General features: G+C 50.7%; 3 protein-coding genes across 3 annotated transcripts; all 3 read left to right on the forward strand.

Moving 5' to 3' along the window:
• Nucleotides 1-4,000: 4,000 nt before the first annotated feature.
• Nucleotides 4,001-6,579, forward strand: BO85DRAFT_390532 (La domain family; the record flags this gene model as incomplete). Its single annotated transcript, XM_025656775.1, has 1 exon — nt 4,001-6,579. One exon carries the CDS (start codon nt 4,001-4,003, stop codon nt 6,245-6,247), a length of 2,247 nt encoding a protein of 748 aa, XP_025518834.1. The 3' UTR covers nt 6,248-6,579.
• Nucleotides 6,580-7,970: 1,391 nt separating this feature from the next.
• BO85DRAFT_446066 (SPFH domain-containing protein) lies at nt 7,971-9,894 on the forward strand. Its single transcript, XM_025659412.1, has 2 exons — nt 7,971-8,652; nt 8,755-9,894. The coding sequence occupies exons 1-2, from the start codon at nt 8,186-8,188 to the stop codon at nt 9,572-9,574; spliced, it is 1,287 nt and encodes a 428-aa protein (XP_025518835.1). The 5' UTR covers nt 7,971-8,185; the 3' UTR covers nt 9,575-9,894.
• Nucleotides 9,895-10,079: 185 nt separating this feature from the next.
• Nucleotides 10,080-14,405, forward strand: hir1 (putative histone transcription regulator Hir1). Its single transcript, XM_025659413.1, has 5 exons — nt 10,080-10,505; nt 10,704-10,778; nt 10,879-11,100; nt 11,175-13,925; nt 13,977-14,405. Exons 1-5 carry the CDS (start codon nt 10,469-10,471, stop codon nt 14,072-14,074), a joined length of 3,183 nt encoding a protein of 1,060 aa, XP_025518836.1. The 5' UTR covers nt 10,080-10,468; the 3' UTR covers nt 14,075-14,405.
• Nucleotides 14,406-14,759: the final 354 nt, after the last annotated feature.

Genomic DNA, 14,759 nt, shown 5'->3' on the forward strand with positions numbered 1-14,759 from the left:
TGAAGTTTAAGTACACTTGACTCGATTGGGTTAGAGTGGTTGCTTGATGTTTTTACGGTATGGAAGGGAAGGAAACTCGGAGATTTGCGGTTGTCTACTGTATCTACTTAGTCAAAACTGACTAGAATAGTTAAGTTAGTATGTCGGTTTATACCCTTTTAAGTGTGGTACTATAATATCAATGAATGAATTATCAAGTTTTAATGTATATGAGAATCTAGAAGGCAGTGTGGAAAAATCATAAACCTTTAAATTCCATTCTAATGTTAAATCCTAACATTCATAGCTCCATGACACATATGTGTGTGTCTATTGATAGTACTAGTCCTCCTCTGGTATTTAATTCTTGGCATAGCGAGCACGTTCTTGGTTTGACATGGGTTGACATGTAGATACCCGAGTTTTCTCAAGAATGTCATGATTTACATGCCTGTTTTGCAATGGATTTATTTAGTAGTATGATTTCGCTGACATGATTCAGTGCTTCTCTTTGCTTACTTTTGTGGTCTAGACTGGTGGGTCTGGGCACTGACAAGTAGATCAGGTTGGAACTTGGAAGTGTGGCTCGCTGGAGCTTGGTGTTAGTGAACTATATGGTTATTATGGTCGCACTTGGCTAGGATTATTAGGTTTAGCATGCCTTACAGAAGTAGTCGCATGACTATAATAAAGTGAATTGCATACTAAGTATCAAACCTGGACATTGAAAGTTGACTGTTACTTTTGGTGCCTATGTGGGGTATGACATACTCCAGAATCAAGAAGGATTATGGCAATATTTTGTTATTCCACTTTGCGAAAGTTATCGTTTAATATAAAGACAGAATCTTATTTCGATGTATCGAATATATGAGCGAGGTCATCATCGATGGTATAATCCTACTACAGGAGCTGCTGGCGGCGTGAAAATGGATGTTTTGCTTTGTGAGCTGGAAGTGCGAATAAACTGGTCACCTTACACACTCAGCAACGAAAGAAATCAGAATTTAAATTGAAGCGAAATAAAGACAACCATCGCGACGTAATCGAGTGTTTAGATGCAAAAGAATCCATGCAGAATCAGGCACGTCGATGATTGATCACCTGACTAACTCTAGCACTCCAGCACCGACAAGTCGCCTTATCGAAATTTCCAAATTCGACACCCTTATCTATCAAGTGCATTAGGAAGGCAGCAGGATGCTCACTTGTTATGCATTTTGATTATAGATATTGTGCTCTGTAGGACCAAGACATCCCACGTCCTATGTAGCCCCGAGGTGGCCTAAACGCATAGTGGGCATGGTCCAAATTGAAACCTTGCCTGAACTACTGTAATGCTATTATTCGCTCCTCCTCTATATTCCTCTCAACGCGGTTGGATCAATACGACAAAATTGAGTGGCCCGTAAACCCTGACAGGGCCACTGAGGAAAAAAAAGGCCTACCAGATGATGGCATCAGCCCCATCCATGCATGGATCACAGAACCCCTCCGAGCCCCGCCATGAGTGTGTTCGCGGTTCAAAGTCGTGCGCACCTGCAGTCCATTGCATTTTCGGTAAATGAGACCTTAAGCCAAAGTGGTTAGCATCGGAGACTGAGGGGAGTCTGCGAGGTACTAGAATTGTGGTCGTGTCACTTTACCCACAACCACGGAGGGTATCTGGTGCCTTCACAAGACCTGAGTATGTTAATTAGACTTCCAGCTGTCAGGCATCACGAGTTAACTACTTTTTCCTTCAGGGTTGGGATGACATTTGGTAATAGAGAAAATGGGTATTATGAGAGCCGAATTGAAACCGGAGACCATTACGGTTTAGTGCCGCTGGAACATCCGAATCAGGACAGTCGCCAGTCAAAGGGTTTTTTTTGGGCTTGGGCATAGAGGGGAAGTGAGGGGTTGCTGGAAAGGACTGACTGACTTGCTGGGAGTCATAGAGTGGGATGACTGGCTGGGGGAGGTAAGCTGCCACCCACGCATTCTCCCGACCTTCAATTTCATAAGCTTGACTTTAAGACAGACTTGGTTTGGAGACAGAAATGCGTGTTATACTACTCTTACCACCACACTGGTTGTTGGTAATAATACGGCCCGCATGATAGTTATGGGCGGACTCATATCTAGGGATACCGATAGCAGTACAAATACTCGATTTGAAAATACTTTATTGAATATTTCCACCTCTTCTTTTATTTGCAATGGCCTTAATTCCGATCTAAAGAATCTAATGAGAACAGCCATCAAAATCCAGCAAAATTCATTAGCAATGCAAACTCATCTGCTGGTACTTACATACAACTTCCAGATCTTTACCCGGAATATTTACCTCCAGCACAAGTGAAAGGCCGGTTCATACCCACAGAAACCCTGGAGTCCACGAACCACATCGTGAGACGACGATGTGGGTATATGGCAGGAATAACAATTTTCACCACTTTTTTTCTGTGATTTTCTGGACTTAATTCCTACGCCCTTACCTCTTTTCTGCCCTTGGTTGAGCAGAGCCCGTCCTGCTGTTCGGAACTGTAGGAATCATGGTACAAACTAGGTACCATTGATACCCGTATTATTTGGCAAGACAATGGTGTTATTACATGCGGAAAACTCGATTACTTTACTGTACCTTGAAAGTAGAAACCTCCTGTGCAATTTTTTTTTTTTTTTTTAATTAACCCTCTGTTGGCGGATTCCACAATTCTGACTAGTACTTACTTTTCTTGCCTGCCTTCTTCGGCTTTTCCACGTCCCTCCGGCCTGTAAGTGATTTATTCCATTATTATTTTTCGTTCTCTTACACACACAGTCTCTACCCTTCCTCTCTCTCTCTCTCTCTCTTTCTCTCTCTTCTCTCTTCCTTCTTGTTTCTCCCCTTTAACCCCCCTCTTCTCTATTCCCCCCCTCCCCTCCCCTCTTCACTGTTCCAACATTTTGGGATTCTGTCCCTCCCTGTTGTTCCCTCCATCGGTTACCCGTGACCCGTGTTGCTATAGTGAGGTGGTGCTCCATTTCTGCAGTGCGCCTTTTTTTCCGTTCTCCGAGATCCTCCTTCACACACAGACAGAGGTATCCTTGTGTTCAGCGGGACCACCGTCTACCTTACTTTTCTTTTTCCTGCCCATTTCCCTCCTCATTGACAAGTTAATTTGATCGTTGATCACTTTCTTCTTGCTCAGTCTATTTTTTGTTTTCTCCGCACGGGTCCTGCCTCGAACTTTTTTCCGTCGCAGCTCCTTACATTTTTTTTTCCCTCTTGCCCTTCCGTACCTGGCAAATCTTCAAACCCACCAAGTTCTGTAGCGGTTGTTTGCCACGTGCAAGTCGCGCCTCGTTTACGCTTTAACGCTTTCGAAGGTGCAAGGTTAACCGAGTTCTCTCGCAAACACCAGCGTATATCGATTCTTTACGTGATCGTCGATACGACACCAAGCCAAGAGGCAGCGCAGTTGGATTCTCCGACGGCCCGAATATCATAACCGCACACCGCGAGTGCTTATTGTAGCCAGTCTTACAACAAGCACGTCGAACGAATCGGTTAGAAACCTCCTGTGGACACCTTCCTACCGAAGCGATCTCGTCTCACGATTTCTACATCGACTCCTGTTGGCCCTTCCTCGTTCGCCGTTTAGCGGATCTGGACACAAATTGTGCCGTGCGAGAGCATATTGGATGCGATTTGTGTGCTAGGTTTCAACATTAGTAAAGGGATCTTCCGACTACATCGGTTGTTACGCTACACTTCGTATTATCGACCACGTCTTTGACCGATTGGACAAACGCCAGTTCAGCCGTCCGCTACCGAATAGGTTCAATAACCAGTGACTGGAACTTGCGTTTGGTGGGGTTGCTCAAGGGCAGCGACTTTTTTTATTGCCATCGTTGTTGGAGTTATTCCAACCAAACCTCGGTTGACAGCTCATTGCGGAGGTATTTGTTCTCTGGCAGAACTGACTTCTTCGCTTTCCTCTTTTCTTCACTAGAACGGGCTTCATAGACCGCGTTTATTTCTCACGTATCGAAAATGGCCGCTTCATTTTCTTACGCTCAAGCAGCAAAGGGCATTGCCCCCGCGCAGTCCCCCGCAAAGACATCACCGGAAGAGCAGACCCAAGCGGGTTCGAAGCCGGAGGAGCAGAGTGTGAACTCTAGCTCGCAGACGAATGCAGATGCCGTGCCTTCCAAGGCCGAAACAGCCCAGGAAACCGAGGTGACCCACACTATCGAGAAGGAAGTCGAATCTACAGCTACCAAGGCCAACACTTCTGAAGCATCAAGTGATGGCAACTCTTCCACGTCATCTGTCCCCAAGGATGAGGACGGAACAGATACCCCCAACGGTACTTCGGAATCTACCTGGGACAACAAGTCCCAAGCCTCGGGTACCGAGAAGACGAATACTGGAGCAGACAGCACGAAGGACAAGAACGCCGAGAAGGAAAAGGCTGTTCCTGCTAAGGAGCTGAAGGCTGCCCCGCTTCCTTCCGTAAACATCTGGCAGCAGCGGAAAGAGGCGCAGGAGGCCAAGGCCAAGGCCGTTGCCGCACTGAAGCCTGCCTCCAAGGGCACCTCAAAGACTGCGTCCGCTGCTTCCTCGGTATCTGGTGATCATCAAGCCGAGTCGAAACCGGCCTCCAAGAAGAAGGGATCGGACGTTCCTTCGGAGGGCGCCAAAGACCGGAAGAAGGCTGACGGAAGTAAGGGACGTGATGATGGCGCCAGCATCCCTCCTGTTGGAGACGAGAGCCTCTGGCCTACACCCCAGGTTGCCCAGGGTGAAGAGAAGAAGAAGGCTCAGGAGAAGACTGAGAAGAGCCCTGTCATCCGCCCTCACGGCAAGGAGAAGTGGATGCCCGTTCCTTACGTTCCCACCGCTGTGTTCAACACCCCTCTCCCCTCTGCTCGTAGAGGCGGAAGGGCTGCTCGTGGTGGACGCGAAAACTCCCGCAATGGAACGCATGGCGCTGGAGCCGGTGCTGATAAGGCTTCCGGCCAGGCTGCACAGGGCTCTACGGCAAAGCAGGCCACCTCTGCTGACAGAGGAAGGAACGAGCAGAACTCCGGTCGCGCCAACTCGCTTCCCGCCCAGTCAAGGCGCTCCAACAGCGCCGATGCTGGACTGCCAGATGCGCGTAAACACCAGGCAGCGGACCGCAACCGCGGGCCCAAGGGAGAGAATGCAAATGGAGCACCGGCTGGAAGAAATGCCAACGGGGCAGACACTTTCCCCCGCCACCATGCCAAGCAGTTCGCCAAGGGCCATGATGCAGGCCACAAGGGTGGTGAGCATGGCTCTCGTAACCCCCAGCTTTCCGTGGATGCCCAGGCCGGTCCTCGCCAGGACCGTCGCTTCGAGAATGGCCCCAAGTCGGCAGATTTTGCTAGCTTCCACGCCGACCGCGAGCGCAAAGAGAAGGACTTCCCTCGTGAGTCGCGTCCCGAGAGAGGACGTGGCGGACATCGGGGAGGCCGTGGAGGCCATGCTGGCTTCAATGGTGCTCAGAACGCCCACTTCCCCAACAATCACATGTCGCACCACAACTTCATGCACCCCAAGTTCGGCTTCAACGATCGCCAGAGGTCGCAACAACATGGCCCTGTAAATGGTTCCGGAGGCCACAGAATGAACATCAGGTCGCCTTCCCTGCCGAACTCCACTGCCATGTACGGCGTCTACCCCTACCCTGGTGATATCAACACAATGTACGGCTACCAGCCCATGCATGCTGGGCCGATGACCGCATACCCCTATGCCGGCCAGTACTACGACCCTTACTCCCAGATTGGCATGATCTCGATGCAGGTCGAGTACTACTTCTCCGTGGATAACTTGTGCAAGGATCTCTTCCTCCGCAAACACATGGACTCCCAGGGTTACGTTGGGCTGGCCTTCATTGCCAACTTCAAGCGCGTCAAGAGCTTGACCGAAGACTTCGAGCTTTTGCGCCATGTTGCTCGCCAGCTGAGGAGCGTCGAGTATGTTCAAGCTGAAGATGGGCTGGACCGTCTGCGGCCGAGAGACAAGTGGGAGCAATGGGTTCTCCCTATGGACCAGCGTGATCCTTCTGCCCAGAATGATGGCCCTTCTCCTAGCAGTTTTGTGAAGCCTGAAGATGTCTACGTTGATGGGGCTGTCAATGGACAAGTCCCCAACGGTACCGCTGACTTCAACGGTGCCAAGACGTCGCTATCGTCTACTGCTCCGGAGTTTTCTCCTGCCGGCACCCAGAATGGCCAGACTGAAATCACAAATGTACGAAATCCCCGGTGATGGTCGACTCTACCCCTTTTGCTACATTTGATGGACTACGGCCGTGCTGTTTGTGCCTACTTTCGCACAGTGCATCCGGCAGTTGGGCATCCTTCAATTTTGTTTCAAATCTGTACGAGGCATCTGTTAACGTCTTTGAACAGCAGGCTGAATAAATTGGTGCATTATTGAATTTCTTTTTCGTTCCCGGGACCTCAACAATTGTCCTTTCAGGTGTGCAAGACTGGAATGATATCTTCGGTTACCCTCACTGACTCCTCGGCAGTATAATCATGAAATATGCGAGGCCTGAATCAATATGCTGCTCATATGTCAGATTGCGAAAGCTCAAGATTATCCGGGTCGAGAAGAACATCTCACTAATCTGTCTCTTTCCTTACTTTCGACGACTTCTACACGCTTCGATTACGAGCACTCGATAAGCGATTTTCGAAACGGCAACCCAAGACGGTGACCGTGGAATGGATGTTCTGTACCAAATCTGGTCACGTTTCTTGGTCCAAAATTTCAATGCACAAATGTACAATGAATTTAAGAGTCTAGCGTTTGATGATTTCTTTGCACGAAACGTCAGCGGCGGCTTCTTCAGTCTTCACACCTTTTGCGGCAACTTTCGACGAGCGACAGGGGTTTGGGAAAGCTTATCGGTTTTCAAAGAACCGAGCGAAAGCGATCCTCTTGATACCCAAGCTACGCTTAGGCTGTCTCAGACCCTGTTCGCTATGGTGAAGTCCCTGTCCGAACTCAAGGGCATCAAAAGACCGTACCTGGGGTGATAGCCTGAGAGCCGAGCTGGAAAAGTAATTATGTCGTTTGTTTTCGTTCTATTACTCTTCTATTTCCGCTCACCCTGTCTCCTCTACCATCTATGTTACTATTGTCGCTTTTTTTTTTTCCTGCTCATGACTTGCATTTATCTTCTTCTTTCTCCGCCGACATGTGTCCATTGAAGTGGAACATTCATGCACATGGGAAGTCTCGGCATATCTTCTTTGTTTCCTTCGCATTTTCCTATTTCAGTCATGGGAGGTTTCGAAAATTTCTGGAGTCCGGGCATGTTTTACTGGGCAGTGTTTATCTGCTCTTGATGCTTGCTTTGAGGTACGCCGGGCTGAAATTCTTTCCACGACCATAGAATGTTCATCCGGGTTATTTGCTTTTTAATACCGTGGTATTGTTTACCCTTCTTGTGTCGATGTTTAGTACGAATGAAACCAGAAAACCCAAAAAGGATAAACATCTCCTTTCTCTTCTTCATTTCCAAATTTTTCCACCCAAACTTAACCGAACCGTCCTTCCCCAGACAGTGGGGGAGATGCTCGGCAAGCTGCACGAACGTTTTTGCTCGCACTGCTATGAGGACTTGATATAGGCGTCTCTGCTGACTTGGCCTGGTTACCCTGGGCTTGATGGTGACGCCTTGGTGGTGATGCCCTGCTGACATTCCATCTTTCTTTGCTTTTCCATACCGGTGGTTTTATCTGACGAGAGTTTTGCACATCACATTATGGGTAATCTATTAGTTGGGTCGGGGTGTGACGAGTAGCCCGAGGTAAAGAAAAACAAGATCAAATGCATTATAGCTCAGGAGTCTTGCTTTAATCTGTGAACCCACGGGACGCAGTTCTAATATATATAGTTATACTACAATCTATCTTTACTCTGCATGAAACACGTGAATGCGAACATTCTCCATATGAAAATAGGCAGTAGATAGTTATCTCTCGAGTATGGAGTAGAGCTCCAGGGTCCGCATCCTGGAGTCGCTGATTCAGCATTAATGCCTGAGGCGAAAACCGGAGCGGCCAGCCAGCTTCACCCGGGCGGCTTGAGCTTCACTCCGGGCTTCTCCAGTGTCTCCGATCAGGCCAGTTTAATCCTTCTCTCACCCCTCCCAGATTCCTGTCTACCACAATGGATGTGGCTTCTCGACAGACAATGAGGCTGATTCGGCCCTCAAATAACCGATCCCTTCTCTCCAGCCCTCGCATTGCCGGCGCTGCTCTCCCGACTACATACCCTCTGAACCGCATTCGACGGAGAAATGCTTCCAGCACCCCTCGGAGACTTGCACCAGAGACCTCATTTCTGCCTCTAGGATCTGCGTCCTCATCCAGCGCACCACCTACCTACTTCTCCAATCGCACTTCCCTTCCTGTCAACACCGTTGTTCGCTTCGTCCCCCAACAGACAGCATGGATCGTCGAGCGGATGGGCAAGTTCCATCGGATTCTAGAACCCGGTCTCGCGATCTTGATCCCATTCTTGGACCGGATTGCCTATGTTAAGAGTTTGAAGGAGTCGGCTATCGAGATACCCAGTCAGAATGCCATCACGGCCGACAATGTCACCTTGGAATTGGATGGTGTGCTGTACACGAGGGTCTTTGACGCGTATAAAGCCAGGTGAGTACGATGAGGCAGGGTTATTGTGCAAATATTTCTGAAGAGGGCCATCTTCTTTCAAGTGTTGGATAGAAACTGACCGTGCGACTCTTCGGGCTTCAGTTACGGGGTGGAGGATGCCGAGTATGCCATTTCTCAGCTTGCGCAGACGACCATGCGTTCGGAAATCGGACAGCTTACCTTGGATCACGTCCTGAAGGAGCGCGCCACATTAAATACCAACATCACACAGGCAATCAACGAGGCTGCGCGCGATTGGGGTGTTGTGTGTCTGCGCTACGAGATTAGGGATATTCACGCCCCGGAGGGTGTTGTTGCGGCCATGCACCGCCAGGTTACGGCAGAGCGGTCGAAGCGCGCCGAGATTCTCGAGTCCGAAGGTCAGCGACAGAGCGCAATCAATATTGCTGAAGGTCGGAAGCAGTCCGTCATCCTGGCTTCCGAGGCTATGCGCACCGAACAGATCAACCGTGCTGCGGGTGAGGCCGAGGCCATCCTGCTGAAGGCCCAGGCGACCGCCAGAGGCATTGATGCCGTCGCTCAGGCGATTGAGGCTGGTAAGGATAATGCTCACGGCGCTGTCAGCCTCAGCGTCGCCGAGAAGTACGTTGATGCCTTCTCCAACCTTGCCAAGGAGGGTACTGCCGTGGTTGTTCCCGGTAACGTTGGCGACATGGGTGGCATGATTGCCAATGCCATGGCTGTGTACGGCAAGATCAATGAGAGCCAGGCCAAGACCATCGCGGCGAAGTCCCTGGGAATCCAGGAGCCGGTCCAGAAGGAGACCTCTTCCACCAGCACCAAGTCGGAGCACACACCAGAGTACGACAACGTCGATGCGGAGAAGGAACACAAGACGCCTGACGCCGTTCAGGATGTTCTAGAAGGATTCGACCAGGTTAGCCAACAGAGACATCAATGAACAAAGCGGCATCCATGTTCTTCTAGCTTTTCTTAGCCTTGTTGTTTGACTATGATTGACCATTCTCCCTTTGCGGTTGCCTCTTTATAATCACCGATTACGAAACTTCTGGATGAATTGCCCATTATCCTACCCATTTTGTATCTCTATTGCCCTATGTGCCCCGTCAGGTACTGATGCATGATGCTTCGGGAGTTCTACTCAAATGAGAGCTACGAGCTACCGGGTGTTAAGCGCGTGCATCACTTCTAGCAGTTGGCGAAACGGGTGTCAGTCTTTGTCTGGATCATGTACAGTAGATAAAAGTGGATTCAAGGGAACTTCCCCATTCTCAATCGTAGACAGCGTAGAGATTATCGACGGTAATCTCCGTCAACTTCTTTTCATCTACTTTAACCCTTAACTTTAGAGCCCTGGGATCGGCGGCAGAAGCTCGGGCCACCGCCTCCCGCGCCGCCCATCCTGGGGATCGCGACTTTCATTCATTGAAACCAAGGCGCGCCCTCTTCATCGCCCGTTTTCCTTGCGCTGAATCCCTCCCGATCCCTTTTCTCGTCTGCCTTCCCCACGAGCTCCTCTCCTGCGTCTCACCAATTTACTCGCGATCGGACGGGCCCCCGTTACCCGATGAGCTAGGAAGGACAAAGCTTCTTCTTTTGCGATGGTACAAATAAGTTAATCCTCGAATCAGCACCTGCAACTACGCTACACTTCACTACTATCAGCGACACACACACACCACACAACTACTTTGCCAACAAACCCACCGATCTCGGACACACACACACACACACACACACACACACACACACACACACACACACACACAGACACCGAAAGGGATAGAAAGAGGAGGAATCATCTATAACACAGGGCATCGACGGTGTCTCCGCCATGCATATCATCAAGCCCGTTTGGCTGACACATGGGGGTAATGTTTTCCTTCCTTCCTCTCTCTTTCCTCCCTTTTGGGTCCCTGTCAGACGATAAATGGATGTGTTGTCGAGGATGTTGTATCCTATCTGTTTTTATCCTGGCATTGACGCAACCCTTCTTCTTGTTTCTTAACTTTCACAATCAAGTATTCAGCCATCCGCTAACGCTCTTCCCTTTTTATCTTGTCATACAGGCGAACGGAAGGATTTCGAGGTTTATAGTTGTGATGTATCCCCCGATGGGAGTCGCTTGGTGACAGCTGCTGGAGGTCAGTTCCGGATCATCTTACATATCCCCTTGACCTACTATTGTTTGCGGGTTCGAAAGTTATGGAATCATTCATTGACAAAGTTGTACGTACGGTACAGATGGATACGTTCGGATATGGTCGACAGAGGCGATCTGCAACACCGACGACCCGGAACAAGCCAGTAAGCCGAAACAGCTGGCGTCGATGAGCAATCACTCTGGAACGATACATACGGTGCGGTTCTCGCCAAATGGGAAATACCTTGCCTCGGGGGCGGATGATAAGATTGTGTGCATTTATACATTGGATGCGAATCCGCCGTCTCATGCGTCGACGTTCGGTAGGTGATGCGAGTGGCTTGTTGGTTGTGGATACGGTTTGGGGTGGTGTTGACTGATGTTTTTGCGTGTTTAGGGTCAAACGAGGCACCTCCTGTGGAGAACTGGCGCACGATTCGGAGATTGATCGGCCATGATAACGATGTTCAGGATTTGGGATGGTCGTACGATTCTTCGATATTGGTTTCGGTTGGATTGGATTCGAAGGTTGTCGTGTGGTCGGGGACTACGTTTGAGAAGCTCAAGACCCTTTCTATTCACCAGAGTCACGTCAAGGGCATCACATTTGATCCGGCGAATAAGTACTTTGCTACAGCCAGTGATGATCGCACTGTTCGAATCTTCCGCTTTACGTCTCCTGCGCCGAATTCCAGCGCTCATGACCAGATGAACAACTTCGTCCTTGAGCAGACTATCTCCGCGCCGTTTTCGAATTCCCCTTTGACGGCCTACTTCCGCCGGTGTTCCTGGTCGCCAGATGGTATGCACATCGCAGCGGCCAATGCGGTGAATGGCCCCGTCAGCTCGGTTGCGATCATCAACCGGGGCTCGTGGGACGGCGACATCAACCTTATTGGGCATGAAGCACCGGTCGAAGTCTGCGCTTTCTCTCCGCGGTTGTACTCGCCCCAACCGATCACCAAACCGGCAGTGGATAGCCAAGGCCAAGTGGTCCACAACTCCGTCACAGTTATCGCATGCGCGGGCGGTGATAAGTCACTCAGCATTTGGATCACCAGTAACCCGAGGCCTATCGTGGTGGCCCAAGAACTGGCTGCCAAGTCCATTTCTGACCTGGCATGGAGTCCGGATGGCAAATGCCTTTATGCAACTGCCCTTGACGGCACAATTCTTGCAGTGCGGTTCGAAGATGGGGATCTAGGCTATGCGATGGAGATGGAGGAGAATGAAAGATCGCTTACCAAGTTTGGCACGAACCGGAAGGGCGCCGGCATCACCGAGACCACGGACGGATTGCTTCTTGAGGAGAAGAGTAAAGCTGGAGAGATCAAGGGAGTCGAGGGCCGCATGGGTGCTTTGATGGGTGACGATCATGCGGCTGCAGACAACACGGCCAATGGAAAGCCTGGCTCAGGAGCATCGAATGGTGTAACGCCAGCTCGAGCAGCGTCTCCTACGCCGGATACACAAAAGTCTCAGCCGAACGGAACCGCAGGCACGCCCGCAGCACAGGAGCCGGAGAAGCCCGATCCATACCAGGCAAAGCTGGAAAGGCTGAAGCAGCGTCCGACGTATACGAAGGATGGAAAGAAGCGAATCGCCCCCCTTCTGGTATCGGGTGCTGGAGCGGCTGAATCCTCTCTTCCACAAGCCCGACTCATGGCGTCGGTCAGTAGCCAAGTCAAGGCCGACACACCGCAATCGATTGTGGACCTCTCCAAGCCTTTCGATGGGCTACCCAAGGGTGGTCTGGCAGCCCTGCTTTTCGGGAACAAGCGCAAACTCGCTCAGTTAGAAGGGGATGACGATGGGCATGTTGAGAAGCGCGTGGCGCTGGCCAGCCAAAATGGAGCCACCCCGATTCTGGCAAGCACGCCCGACGGTCTACTTCCTGCTCAACCGCAGCCCGCTCCCACCGGTCAGCAACAAACGCCAGAGTTCATTCGACCGGCTGTTATGAATCCTTGCATGGCAATCAGTCAGCTTCGCTTGGCGGTCCCGAAGGTCCGCAGTCAAATAGTACGGGCCATCGATCCGACTGGGAAACCGACAGAGCCCAATGCGCCGGGGGAAACCAACAAGTCGCGGGTTGACGTGGTTTTTGAAGCACGCAATCCATCTCCGGCCAGCTTGACGGGGCGTGCGATTGATCGGGAACCGGTACGGCTCACGCTTTTCCGTGGCGAGCAGCCCCTGTGGCAGGACTTCCTCCCGCGCACTGTTCTTCTGGTAACAGGTAATTTGAGCATGTGGGCTGCAGCTTGCGAAGACGGATCGGTGTACATCTGGACTCCAGCTGGGCGTCGGCTGGTCAGTGCCTTGGTACTTGAGGCACAGCCAGTGATCCTGGAGTGCAATGGTCCTTGGATTCTCTGCATCTCGGCTGTGGGCATGTGCTATGTCTGGAATGTGAAACATCTTTCCTCTCCACATCCGCCTATTTCATTGCAGCCAGTGCTTGACGCTGCTGTTCACACATTGGGCGCACACCCTAGCGCTGCGCCCGCCATCACAAACGCCCGAATCAACTCGGAAGGTCGCGTGGTGGTTGCTTTGTCTAATGGTGAGGGATACTCCTATTCACCGTCCATGTACACCTGGCAGCGGATCTCGGAGTCTTGGTGGGCAGTTGGCAGTCAGTACTGGAACACCACGGAAGCGCCTGTGGGCAATCTCCAGTCGACAGACTCGCAGGACAAAGACGCCAAGGCAGCAGTATCGGCAGGAATTGTTCCATTCTTGGAGCGCAACACCACGAATGAGACGCTGCTGCGTGGGCGTGCCTACTTCCTTCAGCGACTGATCAAGGTACTGCTGTCGCGGGAGGGATATGAGAGCTTCGAGTCCAGCGTCTCCATCGCTCACCTTGAGAATCGCCTTGCTGCCGCGTTGTCTCTAGGCGCCAAGGAAGAGTTCCGACTGTATCTGTCGATGTACGCTAAGCGGATCGGGGCCGAGGGGCTGAAGATGAAGGTCGAAGAGCTGCTGAAGGGATTGATCGGCGGGCTCTTCGAAGAGGAGGATGCAGACGCGGTCCGCCGGTTACAGGACAACGAGCAGGACGACCGGAATTGGCGCGAAAGCTCCGAGACCCTCTGTGGCTGGCCACGGGAGGTGTTGTTGAAGGAGGTGATCCTTGCTCTTGGTATGTTGCTTTGCTCCATTCTGTAATCTTCTTATAACTAACATGATCTAGGCAAACATCGTGATCTCCAACGTGTGACGGTGCCTTATGCGAAGCTGCTGGGGGTTGTGGACAACGAGTCTGAGGCTGGAGATGCCATGGAAACCTAAGTTGGGGGTGGGGGTATCATGTTGGATTGTTTGCTTGGCGTTATGCTGGCGTTGACTGGGTATTGATTATTTTATACTAGTCTGGAATGACTGGGTTCTGGGTTGGGAAATGGACGGCATTCATGTCATACTTGCGCTGCTGCTTTGCACACTGTGTATTGTTTCTGTACTATATCATATTATGTTGGTGATGCCTGTGTGGTTGATGGTGTTTCCTGTTTTTCTTCATTGATAGCATTGATGCTTGTTGACTGGAGATGGGTGCGATGCGAATACCATTTATTTCAGCACTCTTCATGCACTTGATCATGTTGGACTGGAGGGATATATAATAGGACCTTCTACAGTACTGTCGCTGATCACAGAAGTCGTCCTTGTAGTATGACCGAACTTACGGTCAAGCAGAAAGAGCAGTACGGTATGGCGCATTTAAATATACGGTATTCGCGATAGTTACTGAATTTCAGAAGTAACGAGGTTTGGTATGAGCTGAAGATATAGTACTTCTGAGTTGTATACTGCCTCAGATCTGAGGCATCAATACAAGGGCAGGGCTCTCACGTGGGCGGTGAAAGTGAAAAAAAAAGGCACACATGAAATTAGCGAAGAACCGGCGACAGTCAAGTCGTCATGGGATGCCAAAGTTACTGTGTAGAGCAACCAAATACAAGGAACTGGAATCACT

This window comes from Aspergillus piperis (assembly GCF_003184755.1).
Source record: "Aspergillus piperis CBS 112811 unplaced genomic scaffold BO85scaffold_3, whole genome shotgun sequence".
Classification (NCBI taxonomy): domain Eukaryota; kingdom Fungi; phylum Ascomycota; class Eurotiomycetes; order Eurotiales; family Aspergillaceae; genus Aspergillus; species Aspergillus piperis.